Genomic DNA, 23,675 nt, shown 5'->3' with positions numbered 1-23,675 from the left:
ACTGAGCAGACATCATCAAAAATTATCTGAGCATTAAGTTAGCCAGTTTCATACTTTCAGTCTTTTGGGAATTCAGTAAGTTTTCTGCATAAACTGTATCCCTCATAAATCCACAGTGAAAGCTTGGAAATGGATCCATTAAGATGCACACAAATGTCTCTTACCAGATCGGTGTAGGAAGCATGGCGTTAAACCACTATCTACTCTCTAGAGAACTCCCCTCCTTCAGCACAGCCCAGAATAAATAATGCCCTCTCTTAAAGAAACATTTCTGTTCTTTCCTTGGACATGAAACTGAAAAAGCTACACACGAACTTCAGCGGACATTAAAGCAGAGCAGCATTTGAGGATGCATCCCACATACAATGAAACATTTAAGTAAAATTGCTATTGCTTATGTGGAAACACAACGATTTTCATTGTGAGGGTGACCAAGCACTAGGATAGGTTGCTCAGAGAGGTTGTGGAGTCTCCCTCCTCGGAAACATTCAAAAGCCACGTGGACATGGACCCGGGCAACTGGCCGTAGGTGGCCCTGCTTAAGCAGGGGAGTTGGTTGGACCAGATAACCTCCAGAGGTCCCTGCCAACCTCAACCAGGCTGTGATTCTGTGAAAGCAGATCTCTGTCTCTCATCTGTGCAGCTCCAGAGCCTGCCTATTAATGGCAAAAGGCTTTCTTAAATTAAAAACTAAACCAAGAAAACGTTTGGAGCCTTCGGTCAAATCGTGATTGGAGGAGCTCTCACTGGCAAGTCTGGGAGCAGTAACACTTAACTGGCACTTCTAATCCTGATGCAGTGCATCTCTCTTCACAGAATATGAGTTATTGATTCCCTTCCAGGACTGAAAGTGCTAAACGCCTTCAGTGTCATCAGGGCTTGGTTTTTTAATGATTAAGTAATCTGCAGTGTAAAGGTCTGAATAACGCCTATGTAACTTTGGGGTTTTTGTGAATAAGCTGTGCCAGCCTGAGGGAAAAATGTTCAAAAGGGTGATCTCTCAGACTGTACCCGTGGCCATTATTTGAAAAACTTGTGCGTTGCCTGTAACAGAATGCAGGGCTGTTATTCACAGAACGTATATCCTCTTTCCTATCCATGTTACCCAGCTCTCATGCCTACACTAGGAAAACAAGCTCCTCTCTGAAGTGAACTACACGGATTACACTACAATGCAGACACAGCAATGGCTTTCAAAGCAGACACAAACAAGCTTTTTCTGAACTGGGTAAGCTCAGGCATTTCAGGAACACTAACAGCAGCATCCCAGAATCCAGCACGGATGATCTACCAAGGTTTTTAGGTGTAACCTGAACTGAGCTTCTCCAGCTGATGTGTGGAAGATAAGCCTGACCTAGTTTAAAACAAAAGTTAATTTTCAAAAGCATTTTAAGTCTGCACTACACTGAGTGCAAGCTAAACACTCTTTTAAGTGCAATGGGCATACCTGGCACTTGGCATACTAACCATCAATTTGAGTCAAATAACAGCTAAGCAACACATTTTTATGTACAATTCCCTGGTCTATGCAAGATGTAGAAACAGGTTTTTACACTTCTACAAGAAAAAGATTAGTTCTCCAGCAAACCTCTATCTCTGGCTAATCACTCTACTTTTACTTACATCACGAATTACATTTCTGTATTAAATTTATTTTTAAATCTAAACCAAACAAGAATCAAATTACAACAACTTTGAGCCAAGCATTCAACAGAGGCATTGTTTATTACTGGCCTGTAATTCTGAATTATATTGACTCGTCCCACTGATCTTTCTCCGTACCTGCCCAAAGTTACATTTTAGGATAGGACAGATCCACCTTTCCAGAGCATCTTCCATGAAGAACAAAGGAGGCGCGGTACAGCCATAGAGAGGTGGCTGACAGGTAAAAAGAAAGTATTTTAAAACACTTCAGAAAAGCATGTCACCCCTGGTCATTGTGATGTGCTCCACCTCAAACTTGTGATGCCTCTTGCAGAACATTTACCCGAAAATTTACAGTATTAAGAGAGTACATTTACATTTCTAGCAAAGGCATGCTTGTTCACCAAAGAGTTCCAGCAGACTAACACTTAGTAAATTTACCTTAAAAACACCTCCAAGTAGTAACTAGTTATATCAAGTGTAAGCTGGCATACAAAAACATTTTTAAATTACAAGTAAGCCTATTTACCTTTCTTTAAGAGTTAGATTTACTTCCCCAAAAGCCAGAGAGCACGCTGTGTGATCAGAACACTGTAGCTGGCTGTCCAAGAAACACTCTGGACATGATCACACCGCCACTAGGTATCTTCATTCCATCTGTATTTATTGAAAAATATTTACAAATCGATCACTATGCTATTAGCTGCTGTAATAGCATCTTTACATAGAAGTAATGACGAACATCACACTAGGATGGAGGAAGAGTGGTAAAATGTCTTTTCAAATGTCTTTTTTTCCCCAAGCTATCAGAAGTGAAGAAAGTTCTCAGACTGAGTGTGCTGGAGTCCCACAGTGTGTGCGCCACAGATCAACAGCTTTGCTGACAATAGCATCAGTGTTGTCTTGAGGAATCTACAAAAGATCAGGGGAAGATGCCTTGTCAGAGTACTTTATTTGGATTGTTTTGTTTAAAATAAAGATTTAAATTTCCACTTCAGATTTTATCTCTTTATAAAAAAGAAAACAAAACATCCCACCATCCCTCAGTCCTATGCGCATCGTATTACCTCCAGGTTTTAGATAAAAAGCTTTTATTTACAAAATGGTAAGATGGCCACCCAGGCAACTCACGCTTCACACATCCCTAACCTGGCAGAACTTACACTCGCCATCCATGACCACAAATTTATCTAATCTAACCAACCTACATTACATTGGTATCCTACAACCCTGCTGCAATGCTCGTTACTAATCCTAGAAGGAAAGTTCAGGGTCAGGTTCATGATCCCATCCTTATATCAACAGAAAACATACCTTGAGTCCACAGAGTCACGCCCAGGCAAGGAGCAAAAAAGGTGTCAGAAACCAAGCCAGTAAACAGCTTCCAGAAAAATTAAGCTAACCTCATCTGCACTTACTTTCACAGAAAAACCCCTTAGTATCACAAGAATGATTGTCAAATCTGTACAAACACAGATAACACATTCCCCAAAGCCTAAAAATCATTTAATTCTACGAAAGCCTTACCTCCTGATAGAAAAAACTATTATTCTCATCTCTGCACATTTTCTCTTCACCTTGGTACTACTACACTATTCTCAGTGAGCAATGTAATAGTATCTTATGGTATGTTTGCAAATTACTTTAAGGTGAAACACACTTTTATAAACCATAAAAGGCAATGCAAAGCACAACAGAGAACTTACATTTTCCAAAAACTGCGTGATCTTTTCTGCAGTAGTCAGTGCTATTATCTTCATTTTAAAGGTTAATAATATCTCCACAGCAACAAAAACAAGAATCTTGCAGGACCCACTAATAACTTTGTCCCAAACTCTACAAAAAATACAAAGAAATCACTAAACATTATTGCAGTCCATATCTGCTTATTTATCTGCTAGAGCAGTTTTTGTACAATCACCTTTTTCCAGATTATTTTTCTGAATAATGGCAAGGTATTGAATTATTCAGGTCATGGTAAATAAAAGACATTTTATCAACTCCTAAATCTGTACAAAGGAGAGTGATGGCAAGCAGTAATGTGTTGATACGGTGTTCTTGTTTAGAAATTGAACTGTTTACAAGCTCAAATACAAAAAGCAAATCTTGTTTTAAATAGCCTGAACTGTGAAAACTATTCTACAGTATACAGTAAAGGTAATCATTTTTCCTAGTGCAAAAAAGGAAACAAACTTTATTAGCATGCCTAATAAAGACACTCTTCAAACAGATAAGCAGCTGAGAATTCAAAAGTATGTAATACTGGACTACCACATCTCAAGAAGCTAAATTTTCCAACTCATTGCTGTATGAGACACAAATATGATACATCAGCAGGATATAATCCATGATGTTTAAATTGGACACAAAGAACAACTATTAAGTCTTTCAATCCATCCCACTCTGCACAGACTCTCTCAGAAGAGTTTACACTTGTAAGAAACTGTACCTGGACCTCACATTTTTAACAAAATCCGAAGGGTGGGCCTCCAGAGGCTGCAAGTACTTTAGCAACAAAACTCAGATGAATATTAGAAGGGATCTGCACTAAAACAGCCTGCAACGATTTGAAATCATCGTTCAGCCAGCAGCTCTCTCAAGCCCAATCAACAGACTTGGGATGAAAGATTATCCAAAACCAGTGTGAAACCATCTGTCAGATGGCAGCTTTTATGAGCTTGCATTATTTTTAGTTCTTGAATTTTAAGAGCTGTGTCAGAAAGACTTTCTGAGGAGTACTGTTCTTGTTCCTTCTGGGCACTTGTTAAAAGTGTTTCTCCTTCCAAATAAAAATGGGGGACAAAGATCATATATCTCTGAATACAGTAACACTAACTGGAAAACATCGTCTGTAGCCCACCAATAAACTTGGATCTATGGGTGTACTTCTTCCAAAGACAATTCAATTTTTATATGACCTTCTCTCTCAGAAGAACTTGCCCTTCAGCCTGGAGTGCCAGGTGAACACAACACAAGCATAACATAAACTTTGACAGCTGAATTGAAGAGTAGGTATCACACCTTTAAACAAGAAGGAGTTTAGAAGTGAGAGTCCAACAAAGACTCATAAGGATGACAAAGGGATTGGAGCATCTCTCCTATGAGGAGAGGCTGAGACACCTGGGACTGTTCAACCCGAAGAAGAGAAAGCTCAGGGGGAACTCATCGATGTGTACAAACACCTGAAGGGAGGGTGCAAAAAGGATGGAGGCAGGCTCTTCTCAGTGGTGCCCAGTGACATCACCTGAGGCAACGGGCACAAACTGAAACACAGGAGGTTCCCTCTGAACACCAGGAAACACTTTTTCCACTGTGAGTGCGACCATGCACTGGCACAGGTTGGCCAGGGACGTGGTGGAGTCTTCCCAAGAAGGATACATTCAAAAGCTGTGTGGACATGATCCTGGGCAACCAGCTCTAGGCAGCCCTGCTTGAGCAGGGGGCTTGGTGGGACCAGATGACCTTTCAGAGGTCCCTGCCAAGCTCAACCCTTCTGTGGTTCTTTGTGAAAAGCTTTATAACTCAGAATGTGGAATGGTTGCAGCTGTTACAGTGCTTATTTTTCACACTGTGACTCAACTCAATTCTTTATCAGTTTCTTAGCCTTCTATTCATGTAACTCTTCTGACACTATTTTCACAACCTCTCCATTCATAAAAAAGTTAGACTAGAATTTAACTTAAAATGAAGAACTGAGGAAAAGAATATGTAAAATCCTCAGGACTATTCTTACAAAAGAAGGAAACAAACAAAAAACCCACATGGACAGATGGGAAAAAAAGCACTACCAATTTCTTTCCCCTTTGCAATTTAGTTTTAATTCCCTGTCTCGCTATGATTAAAAATGAATATAATTCCCATATGGGCAGGAACAATAAATAATCCAAGATTAAAATCTTACTGCTTCCTTTGTGGTTCAAGCATCCTGGACAAGTGATCACTGTAAATATCACACTGATGTTGAAGTCAGGTCCAGAAGATTAAAGCAAGGCTATGAGAAAACTGAGACCACATTCCTGTTCCACACTGTACAGGTCATCCCTGTTTACTTCTAATACATTTTCCTTCACAAACATATCTGTTTAGAACCCAAGAACAGCTTCCCATGTGTTTCGTGGGCATCAGAACTGTAATTATGACTGACAATACAGACAGTAGCAGACCTCAGAAACAGGAAAGAATTTTGAAAGTTCATATTAAAGCTCATGTTAATTAAAATACAAACTTACTAATCTGAATATAAAATACCCAGCCTTCTTTCATTATTTTGCTTCCAAGTCTCCTGACTTCAGTTTCCATAATTACATTACAGTAGGTTACATTTCATGCTCAGAATACACTCTCATGTTTTCCTACATTATTTAGTCTGATTCCAGAACAAATGTTTTAACAATGGCAAAACAGATGTGGTATCTAAATTACCAGTGCCTAACAGATTTTGGAAAAGGGTGCAGAGCAAAGTGCACGAGATGCCAGCACTAACCAGTCTGTGTCTGCTGCAGTATTTTTCCCCTTAACGTCTTCAGCTATTGCTACTCTTGATGCAACTCTACCAGAGACAGCAACAGGGGAATGACTGTGTGACGCTGTGATAAACAGACCAGCGGTCAGCACCTTGTCTATACCAGTAGAGCCAGGAATAGCAACATAAACTGTGTTTACTTAGAATGGAAAAAACCCACAGCAGTTTCAGTGAAACACATATTTTGATGATTGTATTCTAATATAGCAGCCTTTATACATTGTATCTCTACCGATGATAACAAGTATTACACTTTTTAAATAACATCAAACACTTAAGATCAAGTATAGTGTCAGAGATCGCAACTTTTTACCTGTTTTTTGATACTCCTAGTGATAGGAAAATTACAACAGAAATGTCACATAACTGTGCCTATAGCCCTACTCAGGAATGCTGAAAAAGAAAGTATACACTAAATTCATTATGTTTTTTGTGACTATCATCCTCCGTGAAATATAACAGCATTCAATTAACCACAGGAGCACCCTTATAGTATTTCTTGAACAGTGAAATAGTAGGAACAACCACAAGGAAAAATAAAAAGAAACAAGAAGCTACGAAGGCAAAGAGCATGCCAAGGATTATGCAAATGAAACCATTTACTTTTCACTGAGCTTCTTCTGTAGACAAGATACGACTTACTCTGTGTGTGCACGTGTGTGAAGGCATGGCATTCTCAGCGCAGTTTCTCAGGTTCCTCAACTGCTACAGTGCAGCAGTACACAAAATGCATCACAGCATTGCTGCACTTTTTCTAAAATATTATCATTAATCTCACAGCTTTTTCCCCTAGGATGCAGGGTAAGCACACTCAACCTTATTCCTTGCTTCTGGTCCTCCAGTCACCCAGGCCAGAGATGTTTAAAGAGAACCAACGCTTGCTCCTCTGCCTGCACTTCTGGGTGTCCTTCCAATAGTAACTGGGCATGGAGGGACATGATGAGACTCACGCAAGTCTCATCCTGATGTCATGTCATGAGCTCGTGCCCATCTGTTTCCAGAGCTGGGAAGCAGCTCAATTATTTAGACAAAGGCAAACAGACTTAAGTTTCTCTACAGTAGTAGCCCACATGCACGCTCTTATGCCCTCCTGCTCCATAGTAAATTCTACCATTTTTCATATTTCTGTTGTGTCTACTAACAAATGACTCCTATTTTTACAACTAGATGTAGTTTATGCAGGACATGGAGATCACAGATGTAAAACTACAGAAGCCATATATTAACACATGAGGTACTGCCAGTTTGAAAGGCAGTCATAAGATTTCAGGAGAACTACCAAATACTTTGCCACAAACAAATTACCAGAGGCTAATAACCTAACACCACCCCATCAGCTATTACTGTCCTGCTAATGCCACGTCTTCAGTGCAGAATACAAACAATGTTAGTCAGGGGCATGATACGTGACTGGCAACATTAGGCCGTAAAAAATGCTTGGCTTATTCACAATTATATCTGCAAAGCTGCATTACTTCTGTTGTAGTTGGATCATCTGGAATAAACTGGCAGCCAAAGTGCCGTTTCGCCTTTAGAGCTGAAGCCACAAACAGGACATCAAGGTTTAACAGCAGGGCCCTCTGTCTGGGGGCCCACACAGCACCATTGGAAAGCTCTCCACGCATGGGGCTTACTGAACAGATGACAAGACGTGCTGTTGCAGAAATGGAGCAAACAGGGCAATGGTGAATATAAAAACAAAGGTGTGATCCAGTTCTCTCCTTGTTTCAGAGACGAGTAAGCCTTTCTGTCCTTCCTGAGCTCGTGCTACAGGCTGGTTCATGTTCCAGGAAGCACTCTGTCTATATTCCAGGTGGGATATAGATGCCCAGAGGATACAGTGCCTTCAAAATAGACCGTCTGCTCCCCTCTTTTACCAGTGAGGCACCTCTAAGAAGTTTGTTAAGAAGCTTGTTGCATAATATGTCAAGTGTATTAGGGCAAGCAAAGACACTGCATAAGCTCAAAGGAAAAGTTTCTACATGAAACCTGCCTATATATATTTTCCAAGCCCATTTAAATTAAACTGATGCATAAATTTTACCTACGGTATAAGTAGAAGTGTGCTACAAAACAATATTTATACTGAATGACAGTGCCCGTCACGAGTAAAGCTGGTATTATGCAACTTCATCTCACCATTATTGGATAAAATTTCTCCATAGCATATACAAAACTTGTACACCCTAAATAAAAAAAGAAAACCATGAAATTTAGATTTAGCTGCCTGGCAGAGAAGACTACAGTTTATAGAAAGCAAGCAACCTCTCCAAGAAATACAGTACTACATCATAAGTTAAATTAAATCATAAAAGACTGAGCTCAGATCATCTCTCACTTGAAAAAAAAAGTAACTAAAACTCACAGGAGAATTGGAGACCTGTTTTCAATTCTCAGCAGTTCCAACACTGCCATTTGGATACATTTCAGATAAGCATTCGGGCTTCTAGATTCTAATCCAAACTGAATCTCCAAGCATTAATTAAGTTCATCTGTTACATGCTACCCATGAAGTATGTTATTTCCTTAGCAAATGAGGCCATTATGATTACAACTGAATAATTCAGAAACCTGAACTGGCAAGGAAAAGTGCATTTTTATCATGTTCCCACAAAAACGGTTGAGAAAAGGTATCACCGTGCCATCAGAAGTACCAACACTGGTTTTTACTCCAGAGTGACACAAAAACACAGTATTTGGACCTTTTCTATGACAAAAAAAGTATTTAAAAAATTTCAGATCATCAAAATTATTTAGGTAACATAAAACAATATATGAGAATGCTAAACAGTGAATACAATATTTTATATAAAAACACTGATTCAAAATGGTAGAAGTTTGAAACTAAAGATTCTGACAACATGAAATATGAAAATCAAAATTCTTCATCTAGATTTTTTCTTTTATGCTATCAAGATAACACAGCTCCATAAAATGTTCAATTTTCAACAGAAATTTAAAAAAAACCTTGAATCTTCCAATAGCAAAACTGCTCTGATGCAAATTCCTCTGTCAGCTCTAGTTCTCAGCCATAAGACCTACTAGCAAAATACAATCACATAAGCTCTGAATAAAAACATCTCCTAGAAGGCACGCAAAGAGGTTCCTAATAGAGTAGTTTGCAAAGGCTATTTCAGATCACAGAAGCCTACAGAAAAAAAGGCATGAAGAACTGGCAAGTCCCAGGTAGAGCAGCCACTTCTACTGACAAACTGCATTAAGTTTCACACAGAGGAAGCACAATGAAACAAGGTCAATCATTATCTGCTGAAAGAAATCTACAAATGCAAATGTGAAATAGAGATGCAGGCAAACCGTATATGTTCAATTGCTTTTAAGGATGTAACAAACATTTTATACATGCTTACATAATTCCTGTAGGCATAGAAGTGGTAAAAGCTTTTAACCACCATATCACACGCAACCACAACACAGAGATGACTATTTTGGAGCCTTGTGGGTGCCTGATGAGAAGAACTTGCCATGTAACAACTAGCAAGCTGCACACAGCACAACAATTAAAGATCTACCACCAAATCCTTCAGGTCTGGTTCAAAAAAATTGTTTTCTCAGACATATTCCTTGCCAACAACTGAACATACACAACCTCAAAGATCACTACCGCAAGACTGGAGAGCATGACTTCTAACATTTCCTAAAAGCCCCTTATGTTCCTAAGGGCAAATAAAACATTTTTAAAAACAAATGTTCCGCACTTCCCTTCATGAAATGTGAAGTCCCAAATAAGCAAGCAAGACTGCATTCACTATTCAGGTTATGACCAACTTTACTACCACAAAGCATTTTCTACAGTGCATTTCACAAAGCACTCTGTTTCCGCACTAAATTCCTATACTCGTGTCCTGGTTTCAGCTGAGATAGAGCTAATTTTCTTTACAGTGATTGCTGTGAAAGGAATGTCAATAATGCATATTGCTTTAGTTGGTTTTAGGCTACGTTTATACTTTTCAAGGACTCTTCAGCTTCCCACAGAAGCTGAGAAGGAGCCTAGACAGAACAATGGAAGGGCTGATGGAATATTCCGTACCATAGACGTCATGCTCAGTATATAAACAGGGGTTGGCCAGGGGGCAGGAATCCATGATCACTGCTGAGGATGGCACCAATTCACCAGGTGGTGAAAGTGACTTGTGTCATTATTATTATTATTGTTATTTTCCTTTTCTGTTATTGTTCTATTAAACTGTCTTTGTTTCAACAGACAAGGTTTTTTGCTTTCCCTTTCCCCTCCTTTTCTCCCTCTTCTCCCTGTGCTTCTGGGGGAAAGGGGGAGAATCGCACAAGCAGCTGTGTGGTCCTAGTTGCTGGCTGGGGTTAAACACAACAACTAGCCACTGAAGTCCTGGAGGTGCTGGAGTGAAACTTCCCCTGGCCCATATTACTTCTCCAAGTTTTAAGGCGGCTGAAAACAAAACCACTGTTATCTTTGTGCCATCTCCTACTCAGCTATTAGCAACTCCTGTTAATGCTGAAAGTATGTTTCTCTACATCCAGATTGCATTTTCCACTTTCCATGAGTTCTCAGACAGCAGAACTAGAGAAGTCATACAAGCTTTATTTCAAAGGCCCTTTAGTAAAGTGCCATGCATAAGAGTTTTCCCCTTTTAAAAACTGGACAGCCTATTTCCAGCAATAGAATCTTAAAACACTGTTTCGTTTACTCTGTAATACTCAGCCTGCCCTAGTGCTTTTAACAATAAACATTCCCAAAATCTCTTTCATCTAATGATAATACAGTATTATAATCACTCCTTAAGCAAGGATGTTGGTTAAAAAGCCTGAAAACTGACGACAATTCAGCTATCTATCACTAAGAGGGGATTTGGAGTTTAAATTCCTAGGAGGCATTAAGTGTCTAACAGAATCAGCCACTATATTTAACTCCATCCTTTTTTAATTTCAATGCGAGAAATGATCACACAGAGATTATCTTGCATCAGTAAGAAGTGGAATCAAATCAAATTCTATCATTTCCAAGTCGACAATAAAGTTAACTCCATAATCTTACAGAAAAAGTAAGGAAAGCTCTTTGCCTGCTAGTGATGAGAGAAATTACTACATAACTACAAACAGAAAGAAAAAAGAGAACTTGCCTCTGTAAACTGGACTCGGGTAAACAGCCTGCAAAACACTTTTTAAACCAAAGATCGTAAGGGAGTTTGCTCATTGCAGCACATGCTTTCAGATGCATCAGAAGTCTGTTATCTTCAATGTTTAAATACTGCTCCAGAATTTTTGGCTGAGAAAGGAATTGGAAAATTTTAGATAACTAACATCAGAGTGCTCTCCATAATTAACACACACTGTAAGACAAGAAGTGTCTTAAAAATTAAAAAAAAAAATAGAATTGCATGTTAAAATAACGAACTTGCATTATTTTAACTAAAAACATGGTATTCCAAAATACAAGTGTTGCTGATTTTTGCAATTAGCTAATTAAGTGCTTTACTAAACAAACAACCCCAGGTTCCTTAAATCGCGGACCACTAGCAGAACTTCCAAAATACGCCGTATTCCCTAATGCAAGGAGGTGTTTGAGAGCTTATGGCAATGCAGAGATTAAACCTGCACTAATTACTGCTACCTTCACAAGTAAACCTAATCGCCTTAGCACACATGAAAAAAAACAGAAAAAGAATCTACACAATGCAGCAAAACCCAGAAAATCAATTCTGAGAGTAAATCCCTGTGCAATATATTAGAAGCTGGACATTGATTTCTTGTTTGAAAGTCCAAGGTATTTTGAAATGCCAACAGAATAGCAAAAGATAGAACTAAAAAATGAGTAATTCTCATTTTTTATAATTCTAATGTAATATGACATACATTTTCGTCATTTCAGGACTGCCTTTATGGTTTTTGTCATAATTAAGTAAATAGCTAATGACTTCAGCTGTCAAAGGACAAAAAAAACTTCCTTTGTCCATATTCTAACATCCAGATTCTTGGTACAATATTCACATTAAAATAAAAACTTAGTAAGGTAGAGACTTGGCACTTTATGTAATGAGAGCACATACTTTCTTTAAAAACTCTCTTCTATCCTTCAAAAGGAATTACAGAAATGTATCACTTCCAGCAATGAGGTACGTTTAAAAAGTATTTCTTACTTCGAAAAGAGTGAAAAAGGACATGCACAATTTTCTGCAATGAATTTTCATTCTGCGATTATTAGTGCACAGGAACTCAGATACTTTCACCTCAGTAGACATTGTTAAATAAAAGGTTTCTTATCTTTTGAGATTATTTAAAAAATTACAAAAGGTTTTGTATAATGACGTAAATAAAATGCAATCAAAAACTACCATGTAGCCAACAAAAACAATTCCTAATGTTATATTAGACAAAGTGTCCTACAGGACAGTACAAACACAATGCAAAAAGCACTCTTCTCATTTTCTCAAAACAGCTGGTGGAACAGAATCCAAGGGTGTCACCTCTGATACTCCAGTTGTCTCCATACATAAATGCTTTCTATGACTTCTTCCTTTCTCCTTTATAGCTCTCCTCACAAAAAAAAAAAAAGTATTTTTTCCTTACCAGTTGTTGTAATGAATCTTTGTGCTTGCTGTTCAGCTGATTCACAAAGCAACTGACAAGCCAATAGCATTCTATAGGATCCTCCACCATTTCCTCCATTGCTTTAGCAATAGCAAGAAACACTTCATCTTCAGGTTCCTGGAAAACAAAGCCAAAAAAGTGAACTACACAGAAGTACTGACTATATGATTTAAATTATTCTTGTATTCCTTTTCCCTGCCATTTGGGAAAACAAACGGGAATCAACATACACAGAGAGCTTTTCTGACATTCATAAACAAAACACTGGGCAGCAGCAGCATTATGGTGACAGATACCTATTAAAGCAGAACAAATCAGACTTGTCTTGCTTTTAAAACCAAAACATACAACAGCAGTTTGGAACACCTCTGATTCAAAGTTCTCAAACGAGACAATATTACATCCTAACAAGGCAGTGACAATCCTACTTCTATGCCCCACATTTTTACACTGCACAGCAGCAGAATTTTTCATCCTATTCCTTGCTAAGGGCCAAACAGGCCCCTCGAAAACCTCTGCCATAGATGTTACAGTTACTGAAAAAAAATAATGCAGCCATGAGCTGTATGCCTACCTTCAACATACAGAAAATCATTTGGTTTGAGATAAACATCTTCCTACAGGCAAACAACTATCTTTTCCAACTGTGGCGGTGTGCTCTCCCCTTCGCCCCCCCCGGCTCCTGCTCAAGCCATGGACATCAGCGGGAGTTGTTATGATTTGCACTTGAACTGTGGGGGATGGCTGGCAACATAACCAAAACACTGTCTGGAGTAGGAATGTAGGTATCTTGTTCCCATGAGAATATGACTATAGGTCAATTATCTTACTCTATAAATAGTGGACAGCCCAAGAGCCCCTTGAGCTCTCCTACACGGCAGCGGGCTGCACGACAGGATCTCCCCTTAAGTGGGGATGCTTGCTTAAGGTTCCACTCCTCAAAGCTGAGAGATTCCTTGCCGCAACAGACTCTTGCTAAGTGACTAATAGCATGCTAAACTTTGAAATCTTAGCTAAGTGAAATAAAGGATTGATTGCGCATACATAATCCTTTAGACATAAACCATTGACCAAGTCTGGGACTAGGACCGGATCCAGTTGCACCTAGACTCCTCTCTGAGAAGGAGTTTAGAAAGCAAGGGGGTCCTTTCTGAACCTCGTGACTCAACAGGAGGGTCTCCCTGACAGCTTGTCTGACCCTGGCCTCTATGCAGTAAATAACCAAGTGTACCCTGGCATCAGATCTCGTAAAACACTGTCGCATTCACTACTAACTTTGTTAAATCACTGTTTTATGTTAATAAATATTTCACTACTTCTCTTTTACAAGTGAAGTTAATCACTCCGCCCACGACACCAAGTGACAACTACCTTACTCCCCACAATACATGACCAGAAGCATGTGACGGGCATGCCATCATCTTTTCTCTAGAGGATAGACTTCCCTAACAGAAATATCAGCATGCCTAAACCACAGTAAATGGTATGACTGCACATAGTGTAGATGGAGGTGAGCTAACTCTAAACCAACTAGACCTCATGCCAACAGCCAACTCAGGAAGTCTCTAACCTGGGAAGGTGCACAAGGAAAGGCTCTATATTTGCCCTGTTTCTTACAGTCTTCCTTACACAGGCAGTACTGACTACATTAGGAGCCAGATACACATCCACAGTCTGATCTACTGTAACCATCAGTAGCAGTAAACTATAGTATCACAGGCTTTTGCTCACATTACAACTCACACAAAACACATGGACAGTCTAAATACTACCAGGATATGCCTCTGCTTCACTGACTGCTGCTATACACACATATCCCTACTTAAACTCTCTGCTTTCAGATGTACAAAACGTACAAATCATGGAAGTCTGCTAAATGACTCACATTTCAAAATATTTAGATCAATTCAACATCATCTTTATACTCCCTCTGCCTCCACAATAGAACATGTGCATTACTATCAAGCAGTAACCTCTTACAAGTTTAAGGGGACAGTAACTACATTGAAAACCATCTGGTATACAAAAAAGAGAACAAATGCTTTCTGCAGCAAAACAAACACAAGTTTTAGCAGATGCATAGTTATTAGTCCTGTAACTATTAGATCCATCTCAGAGCTGCTGTCAGTACTGTGATGGGGTTTAATAGATGGACTGCAAAACACTTGCTCAGAATACGATACCGCTCTACAAGGGATGAATTTGCATCTCACTGGGTCACATGCCAAGATCAAGGAAATTTCTCAATCAAGGAAATAAAATCCCTTATTTTATACCAGTACTTCCCCGTTTTCCAAGTCACCTTACTTTTTCTATCTATGTCCATTTGTGGGGCTACTTGCAGTTCAGTTTCTCACATGTTTACATTACTAAATAAAATACTGTATTCAAAAGATTGTTAAAAGGACAACTGACCAATGGAAAAGCCAAGTTTCGAGGCAATTTTCCTGATTCCAGTTGATGTATGCGGAGGAAAACATCAACCTGTGGGGTAGAATCATTAATAAAACGAATTACACGAAGAGCATGGTGTACATCCCAATACTGCTCCTTCCGGTACTTCATCACCAAAGCATGAGATTCATGGTGAGGAGGAATAATTCCTAAAAAAGAATAAAATAAAAAAAAGTTAAAAAAAAAAAAACAAACAGAAAAAAAAGATAAGCAGCTCTAAAGAGAAAAAATAGAACACTTAAACCCAGTTTCCAAGAGATCTGCCCAAACTCAATCTCTACTACAACTCCAGCCTACAGAAACGTAGGACCTGGCACTGCAGTTTGCCCACAAACTTGATCAAAGAATACAGGGAGAAAATTCTACAAAACTGGAAGTCAATGAACCAACAAAGCACTTTAGCATTATATTTATAAAAACAAATTTCCTATGTTAACTGAACATAGGCAAAATCTACTTTTAGACTATTGTTTCTCAAGCTCTTCTGCAAGGTTTTCAGGAAATTAATACTAACTCTTTTGTCTACCACATTATCGCTGATAAGAAATATCATTGTTGGAATAGATCGAAAATAATTTAATTGGTTTACTCTCCCCCTCCAACAAGCTTGCTTTATTTTTAAATTGTGACTCTTACTTGTTACTTGTTTATACCTACCTGTAGGTTTTTAACACAGTACTAATTGCACATTTGCACCTAGCTTCCATTTACTTAAAAAACAAAGTGGATGCAGAATTATTTTTATGCACATTAGCTGTTAATACTCTCAAATTCTAAACTCTGAGATAACCAGAGAATATATACATGCAATTAACTATTGCAAAGATACTGTACATTCCAGTATTATTTAATTTACTGTTAGATCTCTGCCAGAAAATTCTTTACTTACTGTATCATAGAGATTAATCCTCTCTAAAACAACATTCAGAAGCAAAATCAATCACATCAGTTGAATCAGTTACAGATTAAAATTTAAGTATACCACCCAACTATTTTGCCAGATAACATTTTTTACTTTCTTAGCACAACACAAATATTTTTCTAGTTTCCTAGGAGGAAAAATAACAAAGGAAAAAAAAAGGTATTTAGGTACAGGGGCAAAGAGAATTAAACTGTTTACAATCTCCAAAAGAGATGCTCAACGTTTGACTCGATCCTTCCCCTCACTCAAGACTCAATCTTGCCATGCGCTGATATTCACAACAAAACTGTCAAAGGCTTCAACTGAAATAAGATCTTACGTACACCAAAGCAAAAAAACGCTACTTCCATATCACTAGTAGAGCAGAATTTTTCCCATTGTAGAAACCCACAATAACAAAGCATTCTTCAAAAATGAGCTCTGAAACAGGCTACCTGCTGCTTTTATCTCTCATTGAAGGAAAAAAACATTTCTGCCAAGTGTTAAAACGTGAAATGGCTGAGTTTTAGTAACAAGCATAACAGACAGAAAATTATCTTTTATTTTCCAAGTGCAAACCTGTCTGCATTTCAAAAGCTGGGACAGAGCAAGACATTTTTCACACTATGCAAAAACAGAGTCAACATCGTGATTTTGTATGTACGTACTGCCAACTGCTTTCCTCAAATACAGAAGACTGCCTTAGGCAGACAGAAAAGAAGCTTGAACACAGGATATCTAGAAACCAACCACCTGAAGAGGAAGTTGACAGAGACACCGCTGACACACCTTGTAACCTGGGACAGCATCAAGCCTTCATATGTGTCTGAGATAATTTTGCTGACAGGACAGAATCCCTTTTGTTAAACTGTTAACATTATTTAGAGGAGAGTAACACCTCCCACCAGAAATGGACTGGTCTGTTGTTCCAGTCATTTAGGGAGAGATATTTTGCGTTGCCCTTCTGAATACTAGCTTTCTAATGAGTGCTAACACTGTCAGGCAGCATAAGAAAAGTCCTTGTACCTCTGCTCACGCAGAGTATACAGAATGACAGTATGCATTCTTGAAATAAGTAACTCTTTGTTTAAAATACAAAATCCTTTAAAAAAATCAGTATAATTTTCCATACAGTTAACTCAGAAGGTGTTTTGTGTTATCATATGATTCACAAATCATCCTATCTAAAACAGTCAAAGATAGACCACTGGCTCTGCAGTGAGGTACAAGTTTGCCAAGAGATTGTACTTTGCTATTATAATTTGAAGGATCTTGTACTGAGTAATTTTTCCAAACCTCCTACACTGTATTTCCTACTACTAATATTTTAAAGGATGCCAACTATTTCACTAGGGCACAGGGTACAAGAATCTTTTTCATACTAAAATTAGTACTCTTAACGGCAGAGGCTTTTATCAAGTAGGATTACTCTGTTAGTTCAATGATCAATGCCAAGAACTCCAAGTTTTATAATTAGATCTTGCACTTTCTGCACACTGTTCATTTACTATGTCTTCCAAAGAAAGGCTTACAAATCCAAATAATCAGGAATACAAAACCACAAATTTTAACTTGTAGAAAATGGGAGGGGAAAAAAATAAAAAATAAAAAAATTAAAAGATTGCTTAAAACGCAGCTAAAACTTTCTAATAGATTTCAAACTCCAGACACTGTAGTGGAACACAGAGACCAAAAAAGGAAACAGAAGACATTTATTTGAACATTGTTCAAGATCATGGCACAGACTAAGATAAATGAACATCCTAAAACAGAAAAAAATTGGTTTTTAAAATACTCATTCTGAGGTAGGAGTCCCCCATCTTCCTGACTCTGAATCACATGCAAAAATCTTCATATAAGAGAGATATATGGGATCTGTATCACATACTCCGGAGAGCCAAAGGACAAACAAGTAGCAGCATAGTTCACAAGACGGCAGCTTCTAAGCCAACCTGCAGACTGATGCTGCTGTTCTCTCCCTGACAAAACAACATTTCAGATATCAGCACCCCTCCTGCCAGCTCAGCCCTGATAATACAAGGCTGAGCACAGGAGCCACAGTCAAGCTTTTCAAAAGTGGCACAATGCTCCATCACCAACAGCATGGTAAATCACATTTCTCTTCCAGAGATTCAGATCCTGAGATCAGACAATATACCTTGACATTCAGTCTGGCAGTAAGTACTGCCACTTACTCTACACGCAGTAAGTCTAAGGGAAACTCTCCAGATACCTTGCAAGGGTCAGAACTCCTTGTCTGCAAGTGACATGACCTCGCATCTAGTAAATCCAACACACTTAACCAGTTACTGCTAATTCATTAGTACTTTTGAATTTGTCACCTGACTAATGCACTTCAAGGAAAATAGAATCTATTTATGGGACGAGTTTTTATGGTTTCTGGGGATACCATAATTGGTCTCTGGCCTCATAACTTCTTCAATGGCAAATGCAATTTAAAGCCAGAAGCAAAATCAGAAGAAATCAAGATTTTATAGAACACAAAGCTTCTCTTTAGAATAAACATCCATTACATACCTTGCCCATTTGTTTAAGTTTAATCACAGTTTTACTTCAACTTAATTGTCTGTCATTTTAGGAACAGAACTGAATACCTTATCAGGTATCAGTGATTTATTATAATCCACCTCTCAAATCCATTTTACAAATTTACTTGGATAATGTTAAAAGTTAAATATAGAAATACACTCTTCTAGATGTGTTCTCAAAAACTATGCATGGAATATTGTTTTATAATTGCCGTTGTGCATCCTAGGTGGATATAAAAATAGGCTGAATATGTATCACTAGGCAAGGTAGGACAGAACAATCCAAGTCATTAACCCTCCCAAGAAAAAAAAAACATCCCAAACAGAAAAATCACACCTTCCTATATACTGATTTCTACAGAGGACCACAGATGTCATATTTCATACCTAGAAGCACTTTCCACACCAGTATACGATACATAGATGGGAGAGGAAACCTTTGACTAAATGTACAAAGCTTCTCAATATCTGTAGAGAAATAAAGAGGAAAAAAAAGTAAATTTAAAGATAATTACAAGTAGGTTTGAGACTCTGATCTAAGAGTGCAGATCGAAATCTCCACTTTCAGCATATATTATCAACAAATGCTTTCACTGCTTCAGTTGACAATAGAATTTACCCTATAAACTGCAACAATTTGGAAAAATATATATGTTGGCTTGATTTACAATAAAACTACCCTAGGTTTCACGAGGAATAAACTGTACCATTTTTCTAGACATTTTGTAAATCATGTTGCTACATCAAAACAATTAAGGGCTTTGTTAAAGGGACAACATTTATCTTTCTGTAATGTTAGAGATGGGGCACTCCTCAGGGACCAACAGCAATAACAAAATCTTCATTGTTTTGAGGTTAGATGGAATTAACAGCAGGAAATAATATATTTTCAGATTAAAACTGCTTTCATTAAAAACTTTTAGTTTCTTGGGCATTGTGAATAACAGAAGAAAAAAAATCAGCAAGCAGACAATAGTTTTAATAGTTTTAAAAATCACATTTTCAGATCTTTGAAACACAAAGGACTGCTAGTAATAACTGAGAGATTAGTGGTAAAAGATGCAAAACTTAAATGAGTACTAAGCACGGCAGGTGAACATTTTCTATTATTCCCTCTCCATCCCCAAATCACCAAGGTAATAGAGGAAACAGTGAAATCAACTTGCCCAACCGGTCATCTTTTAACAGAATTTCCAGTGACTTCTTTTCTTCAACTCCACGAAACCCCACTTTTTCATAATACACTGAACGGAAGTTTCTCTGCGAGTCATCAGCCATGATTGATTCCTTTTGGAGAAAAAGTAATTCTCCTTAAAACTTACAAGAATACATTCCTATTGTATTATGGTCAGGTACTGACAGAAGTTGACTGCCTATGTCTCTATAGTACAAATAAACTAAAATATATACTAAAATATGAAAATCTTCCAAGTTTTTTAGTATCTTATGCTAACATAGACATTCATAAAAATAATTGAACCTAAACAAGGCCTAAAGATATCCAATTTCCAAAAGAAACGCAGGGTCTTTTAATTTTTTTTTTGTTTCTGCAGTAAATTATACTACCTTTCCAAAAGTCAAAAAAAAAAATGCTGGAGATACACTTAGTCTCTTGTGTGATATCATGTATTCCAAAACCAATATAAAAATACAATGAAGAGTCTGACAAAATTTTGGCTACAGAAACCCTAATCAAGTAAAACTTAGATCAGTAAAATCATCAGGTTTCATACTCACCAAACAAGGTAATCAGAAGCAAGGACGAGCCGATGTTGGTCTCAGTAGCACAGAGGTGACAGGAAAGAATAAGGCTAGGTATGTAGGCTTGTTCTTAAGTTGCAGGTTTGAATTAAACGTTCACGTTGTTATCAGGTGCTGCAACAGCCACAGGCTTGAGCTTGTGATTCCAGTACTAAAAAGAAATAAACGTCTCATCCCCAAACTGGAAACAATGGTAAATCACAGTGAGTATTCTGTGTTTTATGACAAATGTAAATGACAATTCAGCTCAACCTTCTAAGTATCAATTCTCTCTCCTCTGCAGGCTTGCAAATATGAGAAAGTTCTGTTTTGTAAGCCAAAGGACTAAAAACAACCTTAATTTTTATGCCCAGTGACAGCAGCAAAATTTGGAGAAAAATAATTTATTTTGAGTGAGCAGTAATGGGTGAATTATGCACCGAAACACTCTTCTAGTTAAATTCTTCTTTTCCTTGCTAAACCATAGACATCAGGAGAAAGCATTTGGAGATATAAACAAAGGCCACAATTTTGCAAAGAATGCACGTATTTAAATCTGTATATCCACTAGGCCTATTTGCGTTTCAAATTAAGTCCATTTTTAGTGCTTTGTAGGATCAGGGCCAAGACCAGACATGAAAATATAAACCAGCAAAGAACTGAATTAATGCTTTCTGAAATAGGTCAAATACTATCTTAAAATCAGAGAAAAAAACATTTATATTACTTGTAAGACATTCCAGTTGTACACTATTCTTACGAAGATGTTCATGTATTGTGCATTTAAGGGTCCAATGATCAGAGTGGTTACTACTTACATTGCAGCCATGTCTAAAAGCAGAATTATGATGCTATAGACACTCAAATACCTTTAAAATATTTTTTTAAATCTGAATTTAATATGCGCTATTTAGAAAACACTTAGCCTGTATCACTTGTAGAAAGCTGACAGTAGAGTCACAGAAGAAAAACAATAAATATCATTTGAAAAATGATCTGTATGATCTGTAAGAAAGGAACACTATTTTGGTAATTTTAGACTATCACTATTCCAACAGTACATTTGATTTACTCAGTGGGCAAAAGGAGGAACAGAGTTTTCTCCCTCCAAATTTGGGATATATATTTTCATGTTAGGCAAACAACAGATGCTCCAGTCTTCACACGTATTGTTGATAAACTGGAAGGAAGGCAGAAAGCAAGCCCCTAGCCAGCTCACTGGAAGTGTTCTGTACAAGACTACAATTAAACGTCCTGTCTCCAACGATTAGTGCATTTTTGGCCTTAATACCACTTTTCAAAGTATTATTAAAATTTCGCGCCAGGTGATTTTAACAGCAGCAATGAAATGCAAACACCGACTGAGGTACCAGAGGGGACGCCGGCACCGTCCCTTCCACAGACCGAGCCACACTCCGGGCGCAGGCCCCGACAAACTCCCACCGGGCCCGGACAGCGGCCTTGGCCGCCGTTCGGGGCTGCGGTGCCCACTCCCTGTTACAATTCCAAAGGAAAACACGGATACGCTTGGGCATAGGATCTCTTACCCCTCCCCCGCCCGGGAAATCACACCGCAAGCTGACGGGACGGCGGCGGGGCACCGGGCCGACTGCGGCGAGCCAGCGGCGGAGAGACGCGGGGAAGGGGGAGGATGCGTCGGTCGCCACCCTGGGGAAAAGGCAGGGGAAAGGGGATGAGAGCGGGGCCGGTGACAGACAGACACACAGACACCCCCCACACCAACCGCGAGTACGGGGACACCCCCCCCCACCCCCAGCACCTACGGCAGGCGGGCGCGGCCCCACGGCGCATGCGCAGGCCGCGGCCCTGCCCCGCCCCGGGGCGGTGCTGGGGCGGGGCGTTGGGTGGGGCTCCCGCCCACCGGTAGGGCCACGTGCCCAACGGCCGGGGCCGGCGGGCGCGCGCCCGCCCTTCAGAGGGCGGCGGTGGGCCATTGCGGGCCCCAAAGCGGGGTCTCGGGGTTCGCCGGTCTCTGAAGGTTGTTCTCTTCTCCCACCACCACCACCACCTCCCTCAGGTGAAGCCGGCTCAGTCCCTCAGAGATGGCTCCCTTTCTCCTTCCTCCTCCCCAGATTTCATGGGGCGGCTTTGGGTAGGGCAAGGGCTGCCGCGGGGGGGAAAGAGCAGCCTCCCTCCTAGGCCCCTCTCAAGGGCACACCGCAGGCCTGGGTGTTTTGACAGAACAGGCTGTGCCTAGTATGGAATTACATTCAGCGGTGGTACGGAAAGTACTGTGCCGTGCAAGACCCACCAATAATGCTCAACAATAAGAGAGTAACTCTTTCCCTTATCGCGGAGGCCGCGAGGAATAGCAAAGAATGATACTGCCTGCACCGTATTACTTACTGTAATTGGTATGCTTGGCGTTTTGGCCTATCCACTGTGACATCTAGGGACATTTTATTCAGAACAATCTCTAGGAAGCTAAGTGCACTTTCCAAAACCAAGATTTACGGTGATGCACCAAGGCACTTGATGCTAAAACTCCCACCCCTCAAAACAGCTAAAGGACTTAGATCTCGCTGATGGAAGCCAGCGCTCAAAAATCAACCCATGCTGCCAAAAGCAGGGGACATCAAACTAATAGTGTGGGTTTATTTGAGTTGGGGTTTTTTTGTACTTGGTTGTGGTGTTTTTCTTCAGATCTTTGAGATCTTGACAGCCTCAAGGAGTGTAGTGATAGGACAAGGGGCAACAGTTTTAAACCAAAAGAGGGTAGATTTAAAGTAGATACTAGGAAGAAATTCTTTACTGTGAGGGTGGTGAGACACTGGAACAGGTTGCCCAGAGAAGCTGTGGATGCCCCATCCCTGGAGGTGTTCAAGGCCAGGCTGGATGGGGCTTTGAGCAGCCTGGTCTAGTGGGAGGTGTCCCTGCCCGTGGCAGGGGGTTGGAACTACATGATCTTTAAGGTCCCTTCCAACCCAAACCATTCTATGATTCTATGATTGCAAGGACTAGGCAGCAGCTTTTAATAGGAGCTGAGTTTTCAGCTTCTGATCCCTTTCGAGGAGCAGAAACTTGAACAAAACCATCAAACACCTGAATTAGCAATACCAGGATTTTGATGTACTACAGCCCTCCAAGACAGCCTCTTAGGTTAACTGGTCTATTTCCAAATGCACAGAACATGCCATTATTTTAATCTTGCCCAATGCTTTTGAAATGCCAAGGGGAAAGCACGCTTTTGCAGAATGGATGTGCTTTTGTTGAACCCAGCTCACAGAGGACTGTTTTTGTTGAGTCAGTGCAAGGCCTAGCA

General features: G+C 39.4%; 1 protein-coding gene across 10 annotated transcripts; it reads right to left on the bottom strand.

The window, feature by feature from the left end:
* Positions 1–1,696: 1,696 nt before the first annotated feature.
* On the bottom strand, positions 1,697–22,272 carry TBC1D7 (TBC1 domain family member 7). 10 transcript variants are annotated; one of them, XM_074575934.1, is made up of 10 exons: positions 22,177–22,272; positions 21,940–22,060; positions 20,390–20,564; positions 19,819–19,939; positions 19,040–19,120; positions 15,164–15,351; positions 12,728–12,865; positions 11,281–11,426; positions 3,351–3,480; positions 1,697–2,301 (listed from the first exon to the last, which is right to left on the bottom strand). In XM_074575934.1, the coding sequence occupies exons 4-10, from the start codon at positions 19,928–19,930 to the stop codon at positions 2,293–2,295; spliced, it is 804 nt and encodes a 267-aa protein (XP_074432035.1). In that variant the 5' UTR covers positions 19,931–19,939; positions 20,390–20,564; positions 21,940–22,060; positions 22,177–22,272; the 3' UTR covers positions 1,697–2,292. The 10 variants fall into 10 exon arrangements, with proteins under 10 accessions (XP_074432035.1, XP_074432032.1, XP_074432027.1 ...); XM_074575931.1 differs by having other exon boundaries at positions 2,292–2,556; positions 20,390–20,594; XM_074575926.1 differs by having other exon boundaries at positions 2,292–2,556.
* Positions 22,273–23,675: the final 1,403 nt, after the last annotated feature.

This window comes from Larus michahellis, chromosome 2 (assembly GCF_964199755.1).
Source record: "Larus michahellis chromosome 2, bLarMic1.1, whole genome shotgun sequence".
In the NCBI taxonomy this organism is placed as follows: domain Eukaryota; kingdom Metazoa; phylum Chordata; class Aves; order Charadriiformes; family Laridae; genus Larus; species Larus michahellis.
This window is presented reverse-complemented; position numbering and strand designations above follow the sequence as displayed.